Below are 18,229 nucleotides of genomic sequence, written 5' to 3'. Positions count from 1 at the left end.
CTGGAGTTCTTTGTTTCTTCGGTGTCACGTGTTCTGTTACCCTTTTTTTTTTGTTTGTTTTTTGTTTTTCTTACCCTGTCCTCTTAAAACTGTTTTTTCCCCTTTTGTGGTCCTATATCTACCCTCTTCATATAGCTGCTTATATAAAATTTGCCTGTGAGAGAAAACAAATTGTATTGTCTTTCAGAGTTACTTCACAGGATGTAGAAATTTTCAGAGGTGGCCTAGTCAGTTACTCCTGGTTGTCAGCCAGTGAGAGAGGTGGAAACAAAAACCATGAAAGTGAAGACGGGCTTACGTTTCTCATGTGCTCTTCAGTTTTCTAAGTACCTGTTCTGCCTTAGACTGAAGGTAAGTGCTTTACTACTGAGCAGCATCCTTAGCCCAAATTACTATCAGTAGAGATTTAACGTTTTTTCCAGTGCTGGAGATTGGATACAGGGCCTCTCACATGCATTTTGCCATTAAGCTACACTCACAAAGGAGTCTAAACCCCAGTGGCCCAGGACTGAAATGATCACTTAAAAGCTCTGCAGTCTTGGTAAGACACTGAATCTTTGTCCATAAGTTACTTCATCTTTAATAACAGAACGTACTTAGGAATTTTATGAGGATTGTTAGTTAACATGACACATGCTACAAGTATCCACCATTACAATGAATTGAATAATGTAACCACAGCAATGATAGTGTATTTCTTATTATAAAAGGTGGAGAAGGACCTGGTCCATTTTTGACTTCTGAGAGGTTTCTATTACTAAGTGAAGCCTTATGTAGACTTTCATTAGGGGGCTATGAATGCAGAGGATTCCAAAAGGAGATGGCATTCGCAAAGATCTTCAAAAGGCCCCTGGGAATTCCACCGGGTGGGAGCGGCGCCGCTCCCAAGGCAGTCCGGAGCATGCGCTGCTAAGCAGACGCGCTGGGCACTTTGGCTGCACAAGTGGCCTCTAAAGTTGCACACATTCCGGGTCTACCCCGAGGCACTAACCCGCTCCCTCTTCCCCCTTCTTCCGGGCCCCTCCGCGCCACTTTCTACTCGCCTGGTCAGGAAAGCTACCCTTCCCCCCTACCCCCCCCCCCCCCCCCCCCCGCTGCTCTCGCCGTGCAGGACGTGACAAATAGAAGTCGCACGTCCCACTAGTCCCTTGCAGATGGACAGCGCTTCGGAGCAATGGAAGGGGGTTCCGCCTCCTAGTCGGCGGCCAATAGCATCTTTGCTGCTTTGCTCCCAGGGAGCCGCTGCCGGGAAGGGGCGGGTCCAAGGGCGGAGCTAGGGGCAGGGCGGGCACCCTCCGGTTCTCCCGCGGTCTTGCGTTCCGCACGCTTCAAAAGCGCACGTCCTTCGCAGTCGTCTCCTTTTTCTTGGTTCCGGGCGTCTTGACCCCACCGTGCTGCCAAAATGTCCCTCTCTAACAAGCTGACTTTGGACAAGCTGGAGGTGAAGGGGAAGCGGGTCGTGATGAGGTAATCCTGTACTGCTGCCCTCAAGGGCTCTCCACAGCCTCTCTGGGCTTGGCAATCACTCTTTTCTGCACCCTAAGTTGAGCTTGCTTTTCAGCTGGGTCTCGGGGATCCTGGGTTTGCAGGTCTGGGCTGTTCCCCTCACCCCCTTGGGACGGAGACTGTACCAGGGTTTGATGCTTCTTAACTGCTTTTCTTCCAATATAAAAAGCGACCAATAGTGTTCCCCAAGAAAGGGCTCAGATTTTTAGGATTCGATCCTTCTCTCATTTCCAGGGTACATGTTTGGCTCTTGTTGCGAGATGGGACCTAATGCTTATCCTGCAAATCTCTAGGCCCCAGTTGAGGGACCTTGAAAGGTCATTTAATTTCCTCTCCTCCACAGTCCTTGGACCATACCTAACGAAATCATTTCATTGTTCCAGGTACAGAAGAATTTATTTCCTAGAGGATGTTGCTCAAAATGCTCAGGAGTGGAGGTCCCTTTTCCCAAAAACCTGTGGGTGGGAGGGTGAAGCTACTGGATGGTCTGTACATCTTATGTAACAGGCCTCAGCTAGCTGCCCTACCTTGCTGTTGGACTCCTGGCCTTGGGTTTGCATCAGGATTGTGACACACGCAGGGTGTGGCCACCCTGTATTTGGAGGCCTGTAACCTCACCCTCAGAGGTGGCTAGAGAAGCAGGATGTTACAAGTGAGGAAGGCCCCCACGCACATGGCAGTCTTATGCGGCACACGTGGATCCCTGGTCATTTACTAAGTTGGCTTCTCCCTTACCTGATAGAATTACTAGCGTGTATGAAGACTTATACATTTCTACTTTTCACAATGTATAGTGTGTGCCAGGAGTGAAGGATGATTAGATTCAGAAATGATGGACCATGTAACTATAGGACTCAAGGATGGTAATTTTGAAGAGCCATAGATAAATGCAGTGACTACTCTGTGCTGGCTTGACCTTTTCTGTTTTTTTTTTTTTTGGCAAGCGGTTGACTGGCAGTATGTGAACGATGTAATTCTGGTCCCTTTCACAATTTGGGCCAATTCAAGTGAGGGCATCTTTCAGATACTAACATGTATGTAAGGGAGCCTCTGCACTTCGGCGTTTGAGAACTGTAGAGCCACATATTTCTTCCTAGCCAATATTACTTGGTAGGTGGCCTTGTTACTGTGCCGATAGCCAGAACCCAGTGTATTATGTTCATGCAAAACACTTAATATATGTTATGTGATAGGCCTTAGTGATCAGGATAGAGTAGAGATCTGAGCTACCATATTAATAAAGGGCAGGTTCTAGCTAGCCCTTGATACTGCTCTGAGGATAGAAGATTGGCCTTGTGGAAATCAAGACAGGTAGATGTTGGCTTAAAACTAGCTTAAAGGTTTAAATTATTTAATTCTACCTCCACTGGCTTGAGGCTGGCCTCTTCAGCTGCTGAAAGAGGGGCATTGTCCTGGTCATCTTCCTGTAATGGCAGTTTGGGGTTTTATGCTCTCTTCCACAGGGAAACTGTCTTAAAATAAATGAAATCTGGGGATGAGACTGGAGGAAACAGATTTTCTCCTTTGCACCAAATCAAATTTCACTTACCACAGGTAACCTTGAGCCTTGTGATGATTGGCAAGTCCAGTTTTGCTGGTGGAAAATGCCATGTTCAAGGCTATTGAACTAGGAATTTTGTGGCAGAGCTAGGAATGGAATCTGGGTCTCTTTAGCTACCAATCAGATTCTCAGAACACTTCGACATGATGACCCAGGGATAGGGTGAAATAGACTTTGGAGGTTGCAACCTCCTTTCCTTCTGCAATATCGATGCATTGGACTTGTTTTTCTTTTTTAGGCCACTGCTTTGTTTCCTGATAATTAATGTATCTTGAATAGGGAATTGCATTGTAGGTTTGCTTTTTAGAGGAGTCCAGACAGCCGTGCGTGGGTGAGCTCAATACCTTTTTGTTCCTGTGCTTTTTGTGGTAGTTGTTGGCAGTGCCTCAGGAATGGGACTCCTGGAGCAGTGGCTGTTTCACTTGCCTCCTCTCCCCTGTATAGAAGGGCACTCTTCTGATTGTCTAGTTCTTTGGTTTGAATTGGCAAGAGAAGTTGATTTGTTGGGGGTATCAAACAGTAGCCATTTTGTACTTGATCGCTCTACCACTAAGTCACACCCTAGCTCCTTTTGGAGATACTTAAAATAGCCAGAAACCCCAACGGATTCTACCTCAGGTTTTTTCCCTCCCTTCCCTCCAACCATAGTTGATTATTACCAGGCCATTTGAGTAAATTTCCTGCTGATTTTTGTCATGTCATTTCCTTTTCACTCATAGGTTACTAGTCATCCTTTGCTGTACTTCTCTTTTTCTTGTACTCCCCCCCCCACCTCATTGGTTTTCTCTTGTGAGTTGCAAAGCAGCAGTCCTGGTAGGGGAAAGAAAAAAAAAACAGCAGAGACCACCACACTAACGTAATTTAGCAATCAGACCATGAGGCAACAGTGGGCATGGTTCCCTTGAGATTTCTTAGTAGAACTGGGCTTAGAATCCTTAGATTTCAAGTAAGACTTGAAATTCTAATTTAATATTTTAAGAGTTTTTTGTTTTTTTGAGGCAGGGTTTCACTGTGTGGACCAGGCTGGCCTCAAACTCACAGATATCCACCTGCCTCTGACTCTTTAGTGCTGTGATTAATGGTGTGTGCTGTTGCCACCAACATTTAGCTTTTAAAAAGAGTTTTACTTTGCAATAATTACAAATTTGTAGAAGATTGCAAAGGCTGCACAGAAACTCATTTTTCCCCCAGTGACTGATGATTACTGACCTGTGTTCTACTTTTAAAACTTTGTCATTTCAAAAATGTTGTATCCACATTTACACACAGTATCTAACTTGCACTGTTTACTCAGTATTCATCCAATAATTATCTAAATAGGTTCATGTACCAACAGCATGTTCTTTTGCATTGCTGGGTACTTTTTCACGGTATGGGTTTGTCATAGTTGAATCATTCATCCATTGGAGGCTGGCAAGGTTTTGCCAGTTTGGGGTTTTACAGTTGAAGCTGCTATGATTTATTTTTTCTTTTGGTGCAAGTCTTGGTTTAGTCACATGCTGTACTTTCTTTGTTAAAACACTAGGACTGGGATTGCCACTGAGCATCCTATCTTTAACCCAGGAAAGCTCCCGAAAGGTTCTGCACCATTTCGCATTCCTGTTAGGAGTGCATGAGTGATGAGTTTTTCTGCATCCTCATCAGTATTTGGTGGTAGTGTAACCAGTCAGCAGAAATGAGTATAGAGGAGATGGTTTAGCTACCAGACAAACAGTGGGCTCTAAGAAATTGGGATTTCCCCCAGGAATCTCCTGCTGGGAGAAGAAAAGCTTGGGCTATTTTCTGGCAGTTAAAACTTAAGAAAAAGATGGATCAGTGGTGGGTGGGACCATACCTTGATCTTTAGATTGCTTACATGTGGGGAGATGTATTAGTTGCCCAGGTGTGTGTATCCCTGCCTGGCTCTGTATTTGAACTTCAGGTTCCTGAAGATGGATTTGGAAGGTCACTGGATTGCTTTGTCTCTTATGATGACTTTGAATCACTGTCCTTTTTCTGATTCCTCCTACTAACTCGCCTGTTTCTAACTGGCTTATCAGGGCAGGGTAGCTGAACCTGGCTTCTTGGGGCGTAGTCGTTGGCATATGGTATATGTAGTGATACTTGAGTTTGTTCTTGAAAAAGCTTGAGTATTCCTGGGAAGTAGAAAAGGGTGCATTGTGTATATGTGTGAGTGAGTGTGTGTGTGTGTGTGTGTGTGTGTGTGTGTGTGTGTGTGTATGTACAAGTGAAATGTGTAGGCAATGCTGGTCCTGCTTTGGAGTCCTCAGAAGAGAAGCTAAAAGCAGAGTTGTGAAGGTAATCAAGATGGCAGCGAGAAAACTAATCCAGTTTTCACCAGTAAGCTTTCATCACTTCAGCCCAAAGGCATTCCTTCCTGTAAGGTTCTGGGTGCACGGAGCTGCACTGCTCATCCTGTGCAGTTAACCCTTTTTGTCTATTAGCTTTCCTGGCAGGCTGCAAGAGGGGAAGTCAGTCATGGTTGTGGGATACTTGATCTGCTTTGGTCTGCACTTTTAAGGCTGGCAAGGACCTGCTCAGGTTATTTAAAGAAGATGCCTTAAGTGCCTGAAACCAATTAGAGTATATTTCTTTGTTCAGAGGCATAGTGCCTCTTAATTTTAAAGGCTTTCTTAAATGAATCGAGGACTGTTCCTCAAGCTCCTGATCAAGGTAGATTAGTGTTCAAGTTAAAGAGGAAGTCTTGGATCTGCAGGATTTGTGGTCATTGCTGCAGACAGAAAAGACCAGGAAACAGACAGGGAAAGATGGAGTCTCACAGTCAAGGACAGTAACAGTCCTTACTTAGTGAGTGGTGTTAGGTATTTTTAGTAATGAGTTTAATATGGTTGCTCTTTGAAATAACAGTTTGGGGACTCATGAGCATATAATAGCTAACACTCGTGTGATACTGTGCCACTTCCAAGCCTTATAGCATTTACTAGCTTATTTCTCAACTGTGAGCTAGATACTATAACTTCACAGATTTCAGAATAACTGATTGAAAATGGTCTTGGGATATATTTGATAGACACTTCAGGAGATGGAAACAGCTACACTACATAGTCTGCCTCAATAAAATAAAATAAAATAAAATAAAATAAAATAAAATAAAATAAAATAAAATCAGCTACCATACAGAAACAAGTTCAGAATTGGTTCCTAGTGATAAAACAGGGCTGGGGACGTATGAGGTATGGTTGACTTTAGCTTCCCAGGTCTTCTGGACTAGTTCTTGTGGTTTGAAAATTTTTAAAAATCTATGAGCTACATATCTAAGAAGATACAAGTCATATATACAAAAATTACTCTGAAATGAGTACATTGTGTATAAACAAGTAGAACATGAACCCATACCACGAAGTCCTTGTCTGCCATCCTATCCCAGGCACTCTTGACAGTGACTGAATACTGTCTGGTTAATATTTTTAAAATGACATTTATGTGCGTATATGTGTACATGCACATGCCAAAGCAACTGGAGATTTTTTAAGGAAGAAAACTCGGTGCCAGGCTTGCTAACAAGTGCCTGTACCGCCTGAGCCATCTTGCCAACCGTCTTTTAATGCCTCTTATTTTAAAGGTGAGATTTGGCCTTTTAAATTGTTGATTATATCTCTGAAACTGCAACCTTTTTCTTTTCTAGGGTGGACTTCAATGTTCCTATGAAGAATAACCAGATAACAAATAACCAAAGGTAAGATCCTGACTAAACCTAGCTTGGGTTTAAGATGTGTGAGTGTATGGGATGCAAATTTCTGTTTATAGTGTGGACATACAGCAACTGAAAATCAAGGGATTTTTGTCTTTACTAACCTGTTTTGCAGTGTGGGATTTTAAAAATTATTGTATTAAAAAATCATCCTAAGCCAAGTGTGGTGATATATGCCTTAATCCCAGCAGCTGGGAGGCAGAGGCAGACAGATCTCTGAGATTGAAGACAACCTGGTCAGCACAATTAGTTCTGGGACAACCAGGTCTTTAGAGAGACCTTATCTCAAAAAACTTAAAAAAAAAATTGGCTTGATATTGTGTGTGCTTGTGATCCTTGGGATCACAGTGCTTGGGAGATTGGACTTAGGAGGGCCTAATTTTTAAGCTAAAAGTCACCTGAGCTACAAAGCCAGTTTGAGGCCATCCTAGGCTATTCAAAAACTTGTCTCACTGAGGGAGCTAAAACAAGTGAAGGGGTGAATATGATCAACATACATTGTATGAAATTCTTGAATAATTATTAATAAAAATATTTTAAAACAGAATAAAAATATTCTAAACAGAAAGTTCCAGACCTCTCTAAAACTCCATTAACAACAGCAAAAACATCCTGAGAGTCCTTGTTTAAAAAAATTTTTTGAAGGAATTTGGAGATACTCCTTTTTTTTTTTTAAGAAAAAAGGTTAATTGACTTCTTAAAACACAAACTATGCAAGAGAACAATTTACAATATCAGTATTTTTAAGCTTACATGTAGCTCAATCAGATTCCTAAATATCCCAGATAGTGTGGGGTTTTTTTGGGTGTGGGGATTAGTTTACTTTTGCCTCTTAAAAAAAAACTTCAGGCAGTTTAGCTCACCTGATGTCTTAGGTATTAGCTTTAGAAGAAGGATTTCTTCGTAAAGATTTATTTTTTAACTGTGTGTGTGTGTAGTGGTTGCCTTTAGTGGGTATTGGATAACACTGGAGGTGCAGTTGCAGGTGGTTGTTTGTAAGACAGCTGACATGGCTATTGGAAACTGAACATAGGTCCTTTAGAGCAGCTGCAAGCCTTCCTGACCACTGAGCAATCTCTCCAGTGTCCCTGCAGACACAGAGTTTTTAAGTAATAGTACTGTGTGGCTTCTGAGAAAATTATATAAGAAGGACTTTATTTCAAGACATTCTTTTTTCTGAGACAGGGTCTCAGCTTATGCTGGGCTTGAGCTTTAGATCCTCCTGTCTCAGCTTTCCATGAAGCCTGGCCCTTTATTTTAAAAAAGTTCATTTATTTTATGAGGTCATCAGATCACGTTATAGATGGTTGGGAGCCACCATGTGGTTGCTGGGTATTGAACTGAGGATCTCTGGAAGAGCAGCCAGTGCTCTTACCTGCTGAGCTATCTCTCCAGCCTCAAGAGGTGTTTTTGTTTGTCTAATTAAAGATTTATTTTATGTATATGTAGATTGTTTCGTGACTGAATGATACTTCATTTTCTTTCTCTTGGGCAGAGGTGAAATCTGATGATTGTCCCAGGGCTTTGTGCATGCCAGGGAAGCACTTTACCAACTCAGATACATCCCCCAGCTCCTAAATACCAAGGGCTAACCCAGGCAGGTCCTGCTATAGACAGCAGCCTCAAACTTGCTTAAGTTCTTTTTTGCATGAGGAGCAGATCCATGATGAGATTAAGTAGTTCCAGGTGCCAGGTTTGTATCATGCTTGTCTTCTCCTGAACTCAAATCTGAATTCTGCTATTGTCGGACTTGAAGCTTAGAGAAGAAACAGGGCTTTATTTTATGAAGTCATAAGTTAAAATAGTTCCCACTAATCCCTCAGAATAACATTCTTCTGTCTTCTCTTGGTATTAGGATCAAGGCTGCTGTTCCAAGCATCAAATTCTGCTTGGACAATGGAGCTAAGTCGGTTGTTCTTATGAGCCACCTAGGCCGGCCTGATGGTGTTCCTATGCCCGACAAGTACTCATTAGAGCCAGTGGCTGCAGAACTTAAATCTCTGCTGGGCAAGTAAGTACAGAGCTGTAGTGCTGTTGAGCTCTGGGAGGTGAGGGAGTCACCATGCTGTCATAGATTCTCAACTTTCAGCCTACTCTAGTCTCTTAATTTTTTTGTTGCCCTTCCCCCAGGGATGTTCTGTTCCTGAAGGATTGTGTGGGCCCAGAAGTAGAGAATGCCTGCGCCAACCCAACAGCTGGGACTGTCATCCTGCTAGAGAACCTTCGCTTTCATGTAGAGGAAGAAGGGAAGGGAAAGGATGCTTCTGGGAACAAGGTGGGGCCTATCATTTTGATTTTTTTTGGGCCTTAGGGCCTGAATTTGTAAGCGGTCACAATGAAAGAATAGAAGAAGCTCATCTTTAGTTTCCCCAACTTTTAAATTGAAGTGTAACATACATGTAAAAATGTACAAATGCGGGCCGTGGATATATAGCTCAGTGGTAGTGTACAGTTTCCTGGGCACAATCTTTAGCACTGCAGAAACACTTGTATAAACGCACAGCATGATGTATTCTGAATTATTGCAGAGTACAGACATACTTCATAATCAAGGAATGGAATGTGACCAGCACTGCAGAAGCTCTCTTTCTGTTCATGTTTTGAAATACCTTTGAATTCTATTGGATAATAAGAATATTCAGTGAATGTAATGGTCATAGTGAGATTACTTAAGGCATTTCTTGCTTGGGTGGTATAGGAATGGTTTGAGACAAGGTCTCAGGGTTACTCCTGTGCTGTGTAACTCAGGCTGGTCTTGAACTTGATGTAGCTTAGGATGACCTTGAACTCTTCCACCTTTCAAGTGCTGGGATTACAGGCTTGTCCTTCCACACCTGACTCAAGGCTCTTTCTTAGGAAATACACTATTTTCATTTTAGCCTACAGTTGTCCTCATTTGCTAAAGAAACATGTCAGAAAAGCTAGGGTTTCAGAAAGGTAGTCATTTCGCTGAATTTGGTGGTACTGTTGGCTGGGTTCAGTCTTTGCACAAAGAGCCAGATAGTAAATGTTGTAGACCTAAGGTCATGTAGTCAGTTGCAATTGTGTACAGTCTGTTGTCATAGAAAGGCTGTTGTAGACAATCTACAAGACTGGTTACTAGATCGGACAACAGAATTCAAGTATGAAAACTATTAGAACTGAGTTTTTGAGCATGCTTTTGGATTTACCCTTGGTTAGAAGGGACGCTAAAGGCTCTTTCTAGTATTTTTCTCCTTTTTGTGACTTTAACGATGTGAGAACATGATGCTCTGAGGGTATCAGGGGTATCAGTCCCCCTTTGACCTCTGACATTTCTTAAGGTCACCTGTAATGCTTGCTTTCAAGCAGTTTCTTTTCTTAGCACTGAAGGTCCTGAGCTTGGCCCTATCCTGCTTTGGTGTGGTCTTGCTACAGTACAACTAGCCAAGTGCTGGCCTAAAATTTGGTGCCCTTTAAAACTGAAACTCAAGATGAACACACTCTAGTGCTTAGAAATGTCAGGAGTAACTGGAGTTGATGTAGGATGATTCAGTCAGGAATCAATGAACTTACTATATACTAGTCTCTGACTTTCTTAGCTCTTTTGCCAATTCACTTGCTATTCAGAACCAATGGTTTAGAGTGCCTAAAATTGTAGGAATCAAGTTTTAAACTAACCCTAAATTGGACACAAACAAGATGAAGACAAAATTTAAGTTAAATAGTTTATTTTATTTTGTGGGTGTGTGCATGCGTGCGTGCGTTCCTGTGTGTGTGCGCGCGCGCGCGTGTGTACACACACATGTGTGAGTACATGGCTGTACAGGTACATAGGGGGGCATTTTGGATTCCCTGACACTGGAGCTATAGGTAGTTGTGAGCGCCAGGATGAGTTCTGGAAGAGCAGCAATTGCTCTTAAGCACTGGGCCACCTGTCCACCTCAGTACTTAAATGTTGTTCAGTCCACCTACATTGTTATTTTTAGAATTAACAGGTCAAAAATGAGACATGTCTTGATTGTTAATTTCTATAGCATCTTTTCCATGAAAAGCTTTCAACTTATCCTATTCTCCCTCAAACTTTAGTTTTGAAATTCTTAGATATTTATGTGTGTGCATGTGTGTATGTGGGTGCACATACATGGGTACAATTTTCAGGGGGAGGCAAAGGCGACAAGAAATGACCAAAGGTCCTGGAATATTTGGGAGAAAAATAAAACCTGTTGGTCTCAAGATGTTTAAGAGGATTCTAAGTTTACTTTCCACATTTTTTTTTCCTGCAGATTAAAGCCGAGCCAGCCAAAATTGATGCTTTTAGAGCCTCACTGTCCAAACTAGGAGATGTCTATGTCAACGATGCTTTTGGGACTGCACACCGAGCCCACAGGTACTGAGAGCCTTGTCAGTACTAGGCAGAGCACAGTGATTCTTGGTGCTTGGGTTCAAATTCTGGGCTTTTTTTGCCATCTGCTTCTCAAAATCAAGCAAAATATGGGAAGCAAGGGTTTGATTGGCATGCTTCTTGTTCACAGTCCGTCACTGAGAGAAGTTGAGAGGAACTAAAGCTCTACTTACTGGCTCATTCACTGGTTTATGTTTGACTACCTTTTTGTTTGAGGCAAAGTCCTGGTTAGCTTGAAACTCATCCTGTAGACAAGAGTGTCCTTGAACTCACATATCTACCTGCCCCCAGATTATTGGAATTAAAAGCATGGGCTATCATGCCACCAGTGCCAGCCAATTTTCTTTATAGTCCAGGACCACCAACCAGCCTAGGGATGGTACCACCCATTGTGGGCTGGGCTCTCCTATATCTGTTAGCAATCAAGGTAATGCCACAAACAATTTGAGCAAGAGGTTCCTTCTACCAGGGAATTCTAGGTTGTCTCAAGTTGGCAATAGAAACCAAGAGATGCATCCTTTTAATTTCTAGCTCTACTTGGAGCTATATATGGTCCTTGTTAAATATCCTCATTCTATGTGGAAATACAGATAGCTGTTGAATGAAAAAGCTTTTATTGTGGAGCTTCAGGAATAGGTTTCTTTAACTTTGGATACCTTGTATAGATTTCCCTCCCCCCCTTTTAAACATCAAAACATCTATGTTTTCATCAACTGGCTAATTATATTCTGTGATTTAATATAACCTTTGGCCTGTTGTTAAACTATTAAACCTTGGATTTTCCTGCACTATTCTCTGCACCCTGTACATGCAGTGCCCTCAGAGGCCAGAAGAGGGAATATGATCCCCTGGGGCTGGAGTAATATGATCCCCTGGGGCTGGAGTTACAGAGGGTTTTGAGCCGTCCTGTGGGTACTGGGAACTAAACCCAGGTCCTGCAAGAGCAGCAAGTGAACTTAACTGCTGAGCCATCTTTACAACCCTTACTTGGGTTTCTTAAATTCTACTTCAGTTCATTGCTTTTTTTAATAAACCCCTTGATCATAAACTATTAGTCAGAAAAAGATAACTTTATGATCTTAGATAACAAGATGTTATTGCAGTTTAGTGTTGAAACTGGTTTCTTAGAAGTGATGAAAGCATTTTAGTGGTAAGGAGCTGGCCTGTAGGGTAAAAATGGTAGAATGTGATGAGATTTTTGAATACTTTTGTTTTTTTCTTCCTAGCTCCATGGTGGGTGTGAATCTGCCACAGAAGGCTGGCGGGTTCTTGATGAAGAAGGAGCTGAACTACTTTGCCAAGGCTTTGGAGAATCCAGAGCGACCCTTCCTGGCTATCTTGGGAGGGTATGAAGAACACATTTGTATCATATACTTTAAATAGTGTTAGCCTGGTAGTGGCCATAACTGGGGTGCTTTATGGTCAGACAGCGCAATCACATTGGGTAGCTGAGGAGAATTAGGGACTATTAACAGATTGGAGGGTGGGGTTTAGGGAAATCCTGTAACAGTCCAGGGCTAATAGCCATCTGAGGACAAAGGGAGGACTCTAAGGCGGGTAGTCTGGGAAAAAGGACTTCTGATTAAAATTGTAGTCTTTAGGCAGGGTTGCAGGGCTGCTCATCTGGTAGAGGGAACCAGGGAGAGATAACTTGCCTATTTTAGTGATAGGTAGTGTGTGGATAGTGGTAATCTAGTAGTTTAGCTTAAAAAAAAAAAAACTTTTAGAAGTAAAGGTTGAGTGGATCTATTGCTTGGAGCTTGACTGGATGTGAAATCCGCCTTTCAGTTGGCATGGCTGTTTAGGTAGAAGCATCTTTCTGCTTAGAGGACCATGACCCTTTTATGGGCTGTTCTCCCAACCCTGAAGACTAAGTACACTCAGCATTTCCTGATGAAAATGACTCAAACTGGGGGTCAATTTCACGTAGCATAGGTGCTGTCTAAGTTTCATGAGCCTCGTTTGTCGGGACTTAAAAATAACCCTGATGAGTGTAAGGTTTTGTTTTGTCTTGAAAAACGGTAGGTTTCCTGGAAACATTGAACCTTTTTGTTTCCTGAGTTCAAAGCATCAGACTTTGGCTTCAAATTAACATTTGATCTGTGCGGCTTTAGCTTTCTTGAAGATCTGGAATATGGGAGTGAATGTCCCCTGTTGGTTGTACTGAGGTCTTAGAATAAGCCTGAAATACAGCAGTCTTCTTTTGACTTGATCTGATTTTATATTGCAAGATCTCTGAACGCTTGAAGCTGGGGATACCATGAACCCTTTTTTGTTGTTTTGTTTAGGCAGAGAGAGACAGAGGCAGACATTGGGCCTGACTCTCAATAAATCCCACTCCCAATAACATCCCTCCTCCAATAAGGCCATGTTTCCTCATTCTTTCTAGACTAAGCATGCAAAAATGAGTCTGTGGGGAACATTTTCATTCAGACCCTCAGTTACTAATCTGGCCATCTGGGCCTTGTGAATTTTGGATAGGGCCATGGTTGCTTAGATGGGGAGGTTTTGTTTTTCTGCTTTTGTGGTGCTGAGGATCATATCTAGGGCTTTACACACAGAAGACAAGTGCTTTCATACATGGCTATGCCCTCAGCCTTAGAGTATCCTTTCTCTAGCCCTACCATGAAAAGATTTCTTCAAAGCACGAAGTGTTGGAAAAACTGCAAAGTTCAGCAGTCCCTTTGATGTTTTAGGCATTTCCTTTTCTCCTATTGTGGCCCTGAATATTAGCACTAGACTTGCACAAAGTCAATTGTTTGTGCTTATGATGATTTTTGCTTTCTCTTCTAGAGCTAAAGTTGCAGACAAGATTCAGCTGATCAATAATATGCTGGACAAAGTCAATGAGATGATCATTGGTGGTGGGATGGCTTTTACCTTCCTTAAGGTGCTCAACAATATGGAGGTAGGGAGCCAATGGCAAGTGGCTGTGAAATGGCTTATTAATGATAGCAGTTTATGTTAATGTAATGTATATATAAACTTAATGTGAATCCTAAGAACATTTTCATCCCACCTGTGGAGTTGCTTATCTTTTGTTCTCAGCCTGTGGGTTGATACCCCTTAGGTGTCAAGACTTTCACAGGGGTCATATATCAGATATCCTGAACATCAGATTTTACATTATATTTCATATCTAGCAAATTTAGCTATGGAGTAGCAAAGAAAATAATATTAAAGGTTCCTAGCAGTAGGAAGGTTGAGGACCACTACTCCTGTCTGTTTTGTTAGTCATGTTCTTAGTTTAGGGGCTGATTTTCATCTCTTGCGTAGATTGGCACATCTCTGTATGATGAAGAAGGAGCCAAGATTGTCAAAGATCTCATGTCCAAAGCTGAGAAAAATGGTGTGAAGATTACTTTGCCTGTTGACTTTGTCACTGCTGACAAATTTGATGAGAATGCCAAGACTGGCCAAGCTACTATTGCCTCTGGTATACCTGCTGGCTGGATGGTGAGTCAATTGGTTGTTTGGTTGTGTAAAGAACAAATTTTTTATATTCCTTCATTTATCTGACATTTTTATTTTGTGGCATTGGAGATCTAGTTTAGTGCCTCACAGATGTTAAGTGTTTTACCATTGAGCTGCATCCCTTCTGTCCCACAAACATATATATATATTTATATAGATATATTTAAAGACTTATTTATTTTATGTATATGAGTGCTCTATCTGCATCTACACCTGGATGCCAGAAGAGGGCACCAGATTTCATTATAGATGGTTATGAGCCACCATGTGGTTTGTTATGAGCCACCATGTGGTTGCTGGGAATTAAACTCAGGACCGTCGGAAGAACAGCCAGTGCTCTTACCCTCTGAGCCCATGTCTCCAGCCCACAACCATTTTATATTAATCTCCATGGGAACTGTCTGTCAAAGAGGACTGCAGATGTTGTAGTGGGCACTTGAGGCCAAATCCATCGGGGAAAGCAGTGCTATTAGATTGCTCTTTTCATCAATAATAGGGCAAACCCTGTGCTAGAGATAGTACTATGCACTTTAATGGCTTGAGCTGGATTACACTGCTAATAGCTACAAGCCATTTTAAGTAAACTTTAAGGTGGACCAGATGGCTCAGCCGGTGAAAGCCTAATGGACCTGAGATATATCTCTGGTACCTGAACTGAAAGGAAGAGAATGGGTTTCCAAAAGTTGTGCTCCCCACAATAACAATCATGATAAGTAAAAACATTCTCAGAAGACATTAAGATAATGAAAGTGGAGGCTGGAGAGATGGCTCAAAGGTTAGGAGCACCTAATATTCTTCCTAAGGTCCTGAGTTGAATTTCCAGCAACCACATGGTAGCTCATAACCATTTATAATCAGATCTGGTGCCTTTGTCTGTCCTGCAGGCACACATAAAGACAGAATAGTGTATAAATAATAAATAAATAAATCTTAAAAAAGAAAACTCATAATTTATTAAAAAAAAGATAATGAAAGTGGCTGGGCAGTGGTGGCACATGCCTTCAATCCCAGCACTCAGCAGGCAGATCTGAGTTCTTGGCCAACACTGACCAGGACAACCAGAGCACTTACACAAAGGAATCCTGTCTTCAAAAAATACCAAAAAACAAAAGTGCACTTAATTATAAGCAATATATGAAAAATATATTTATATGAGAGATTTAAAATTGACCGTAGTTTGCCTTCTCTTTTTCATTTTCATTAGTCTTTATCTTTTGTGTTATATAGTCTAGGTGAACCTTGGACCATATCACCTTAGACTGTATCACCCTGCCTCTGCTTCCTGTTATGTCACTATACCTTAGTTTGATAGCTAAAATTATATCATGTTGATTGCTAGTGCTTATCTTTTTCTTGTTAGACATTTTGCTATTACATTGTTTTACAAAGTATGGTTCCATAAGGATCACTTTGCGAAGTTGTTTTTAAAAGGCAAATTTGGGGTCTGGAGAGATAGCTTAATGGTTAGGGGGAAAGTTAGGTTCCTAGTACCTACTACATTGGGTGGCTCACAACCGCTTATAACTAGTTCAGGGGATCCACTGACCTTTCTGGCCACTGTGGGATCCCCCATATATGTGTGTCATATACACATGCATGAAAATAAAAATAAATCAAACAGGCCAGGCATGGTACCACTCTGAATTTGAGGCTGGCTTGGTCTACATAGCAAATTCCAGGCTAGTGAAAGTGCATAGTGAGATCAAGTAAAAATGGGGGGGGAGCAAATTCTTGAGCCCTATTTCAGACCTAGTAAATAAAAAATGCTAGGAGTGGGATCCAAGCAAGGGTTCCTGGAGAGTCTGACACATGGAAGGTTTGAACACCTGTATTTCTCAGTCTCTACTGACATCTCAATCAGTTCTAGCTGTGTCAAGGCTGTTGTTACATTGTGACATGTAAAATACCACAAGCTATAGGATATCTGTACACATCCCAGGTTGTAACAGTCAGAAATGTTTGGCATATCTCCTTGGATAGGCAGAATCACTGTGGGTTGAGAACCACTGATCTCTAGATCTTGGCTGCCATAGAGATCAAAAATGCCTTTTTTAAGTAACATCAGATTTTTCTCTTGCTTGATCTTTAATAAAGTTGAATGTTTTTGTACATTTTGATTTTAGTAGAAACTTTCTTTTCAAGACAGGGTTTTTCTGTGTAGCCCTGGCTGTCCTGGACTCATCTTGTATCCCAGGCTGGCTAGAACTCACAGAGATCCACCTGCCTCTGCCTCTGCCTCTTGAATGCTGGGATTTCAGGCATCCACTACCACTGCCTGGCCTTAGTAGAAACTTTGGATATTCAGCCTTACATTATAGTTTTGGTGGAGGTGGTATTTGGTCCTATTAAGTTTTCTTGACCGTGTTATTCTCTAGGGCTTGGACTGTGGTCCTGAGAGCAGCAAGAAATATGCTGAGGCTGTGGCTCGAGCTAAGCAGATTGTTTGGAATGGACCTGTTGGGGTCTTTGAATGGGAAGCTTTTGCCAAGGGAACCAAGTCCCTCATGGATGAAGTGGTAAAAGCCACTTCTAGAGGTTGCATCACTATCATAGGTAAGGGGTCCTGTACGAAACCCACACTAACACCTAACAGTTGTGTCAGGGGAAGGCAGGGGGGGGTTTCTGGCTCTGGGTAAATCTTGAGCTGACAGTTCATGAAGGTGTTGTTCATAGGGCATCGTCTTGAGATGGGATTGGGGGGGTCATTTGCTATATTTTGGGTTGGGAAGCACAGTTTTGGTGCCAAAAACTTACTTTTCCCTCTGATTTTCATTTCAAAAGGTGGTGGAGACACTGCCACTTGCTGTGCCAAATGGAACACAGAGGATAAGGTCAGCCATGTGAGCACTGGAGGTGGTGCCAGTCTAGAGCTCCTGGAAGGTGAGGTTGTTCTCCATGTTGTGGCTTATTTGAAGGCAGGGTGAGGACTGCACTCTGAGAGGTGGGGAAGAGTGGAGAGCTTTGGCCAGTCACATTAGCTAGGTATCACAAATAAAGCTTCTGCATCTACTTGGTGGGAGGGGTAGGTAGAAACACATTTTAATTGACCTGGGACCTGGAATGCAGGAGTTTTTAACTCTTGCCCTAAAACCTGATAAAGAGCTTGTATTGGTAGGACAAAAAGGGGCAGAGGTAGCTTAGTGGATCTTACAGTAATGCTGTCTCTGTGCTCTCTTGAAAACAGGTAAAGTCCTTCCTGGGGTGGATGCTCTCAGCAATGTTTAGTATTTACCTGCCTTTTGGTGTCTGTGCACAGCCCCTAAGTCAACTTAGTGTTTTCTGCATCTCCATTTGGAGTTGGCCAGCACCAGGAACCCTTAAACAGTTGCACAGCATCTCAGCTCATCTTTGCCGCATCAGGATTTGTCTACATTCTTCAAGATCCCATTTAAATTCCTTAGTGACTAAAACCATTGTGCATTCTAGAGTGCATCTATTTATATTCTGCCTGTAAAAGGAAGTGAGCTGTGAAAGCTTAGTTCTCTTTGCAGCCTCTGGCTAGTGTTGTCACTGTTCATGACTCAGCATGGAAGTATGTTGAAATTCCAGCTGTAGGAGAAGTTGAACAATTAAACAATAAAGATGTCCACTAAAACTGGAGTTTTTCCTGTCA

General features: G+C 42.1%; 1 protein-coding gene across 1 annotated transcript; it reads left to right on the top strand.

Annotated features, from left to right (window-relative positions):
* Nucleotides 1-1,251: 1,251 nt before the first annotated feature.
* Pgk1 (phosphoglycerate kinase 1) lies at nucleotides 1,252-18,211 on the top strand. Its single transcript, XM_060375195.1, has 11 exons — nucleotides 1,252-1,467; nucleotides 6,714-6,764; nucleotides 8,635-8,790; nucleotides 8,910-9,054; nucleotides 11,024-11,127; nucleotides 12,369-12,488; nucleotides 13,936-14,050; nucleotides 14,419-14,598; nucleotides 16,992-17,169; nucleotides 17,398-17,496; nucleotides 17,801-18,211. Exons 1-11 carry the CDS (start codon nucleotides 1,403-1,405, stop codon nucleotides 17,839-17,841), a joined length of 1,254 nt encoding a protein of 417 aa, XP_060231178.1. The 5' UTR covers nucleotides 1,252-1,402; the 3' UTR covers nucleotides 17,842-18,211.
* Nucleotides 18,212-18,229: the final 18 nt, after the last annotated feature.

Source organism: Meriones unguiculatus, chromosome X (assembly GCF_030254825.1).
Source record: "Meriones unguiculatus strain TT.TT164.6M chromosome X, Bangor_MerUng_6.1, whole genome shotgun sequence".
Lineage (NCBI taxonomy): Eukaryota > Metazoa > Chordata > Mammalia > Rodentia > Muridae > Meriones > Meriones unguiculatus.
Note: the sequence above shows the minus strand (reverse complement) of the source record. Positions and strands in the feature narration are given on the sequence as shown.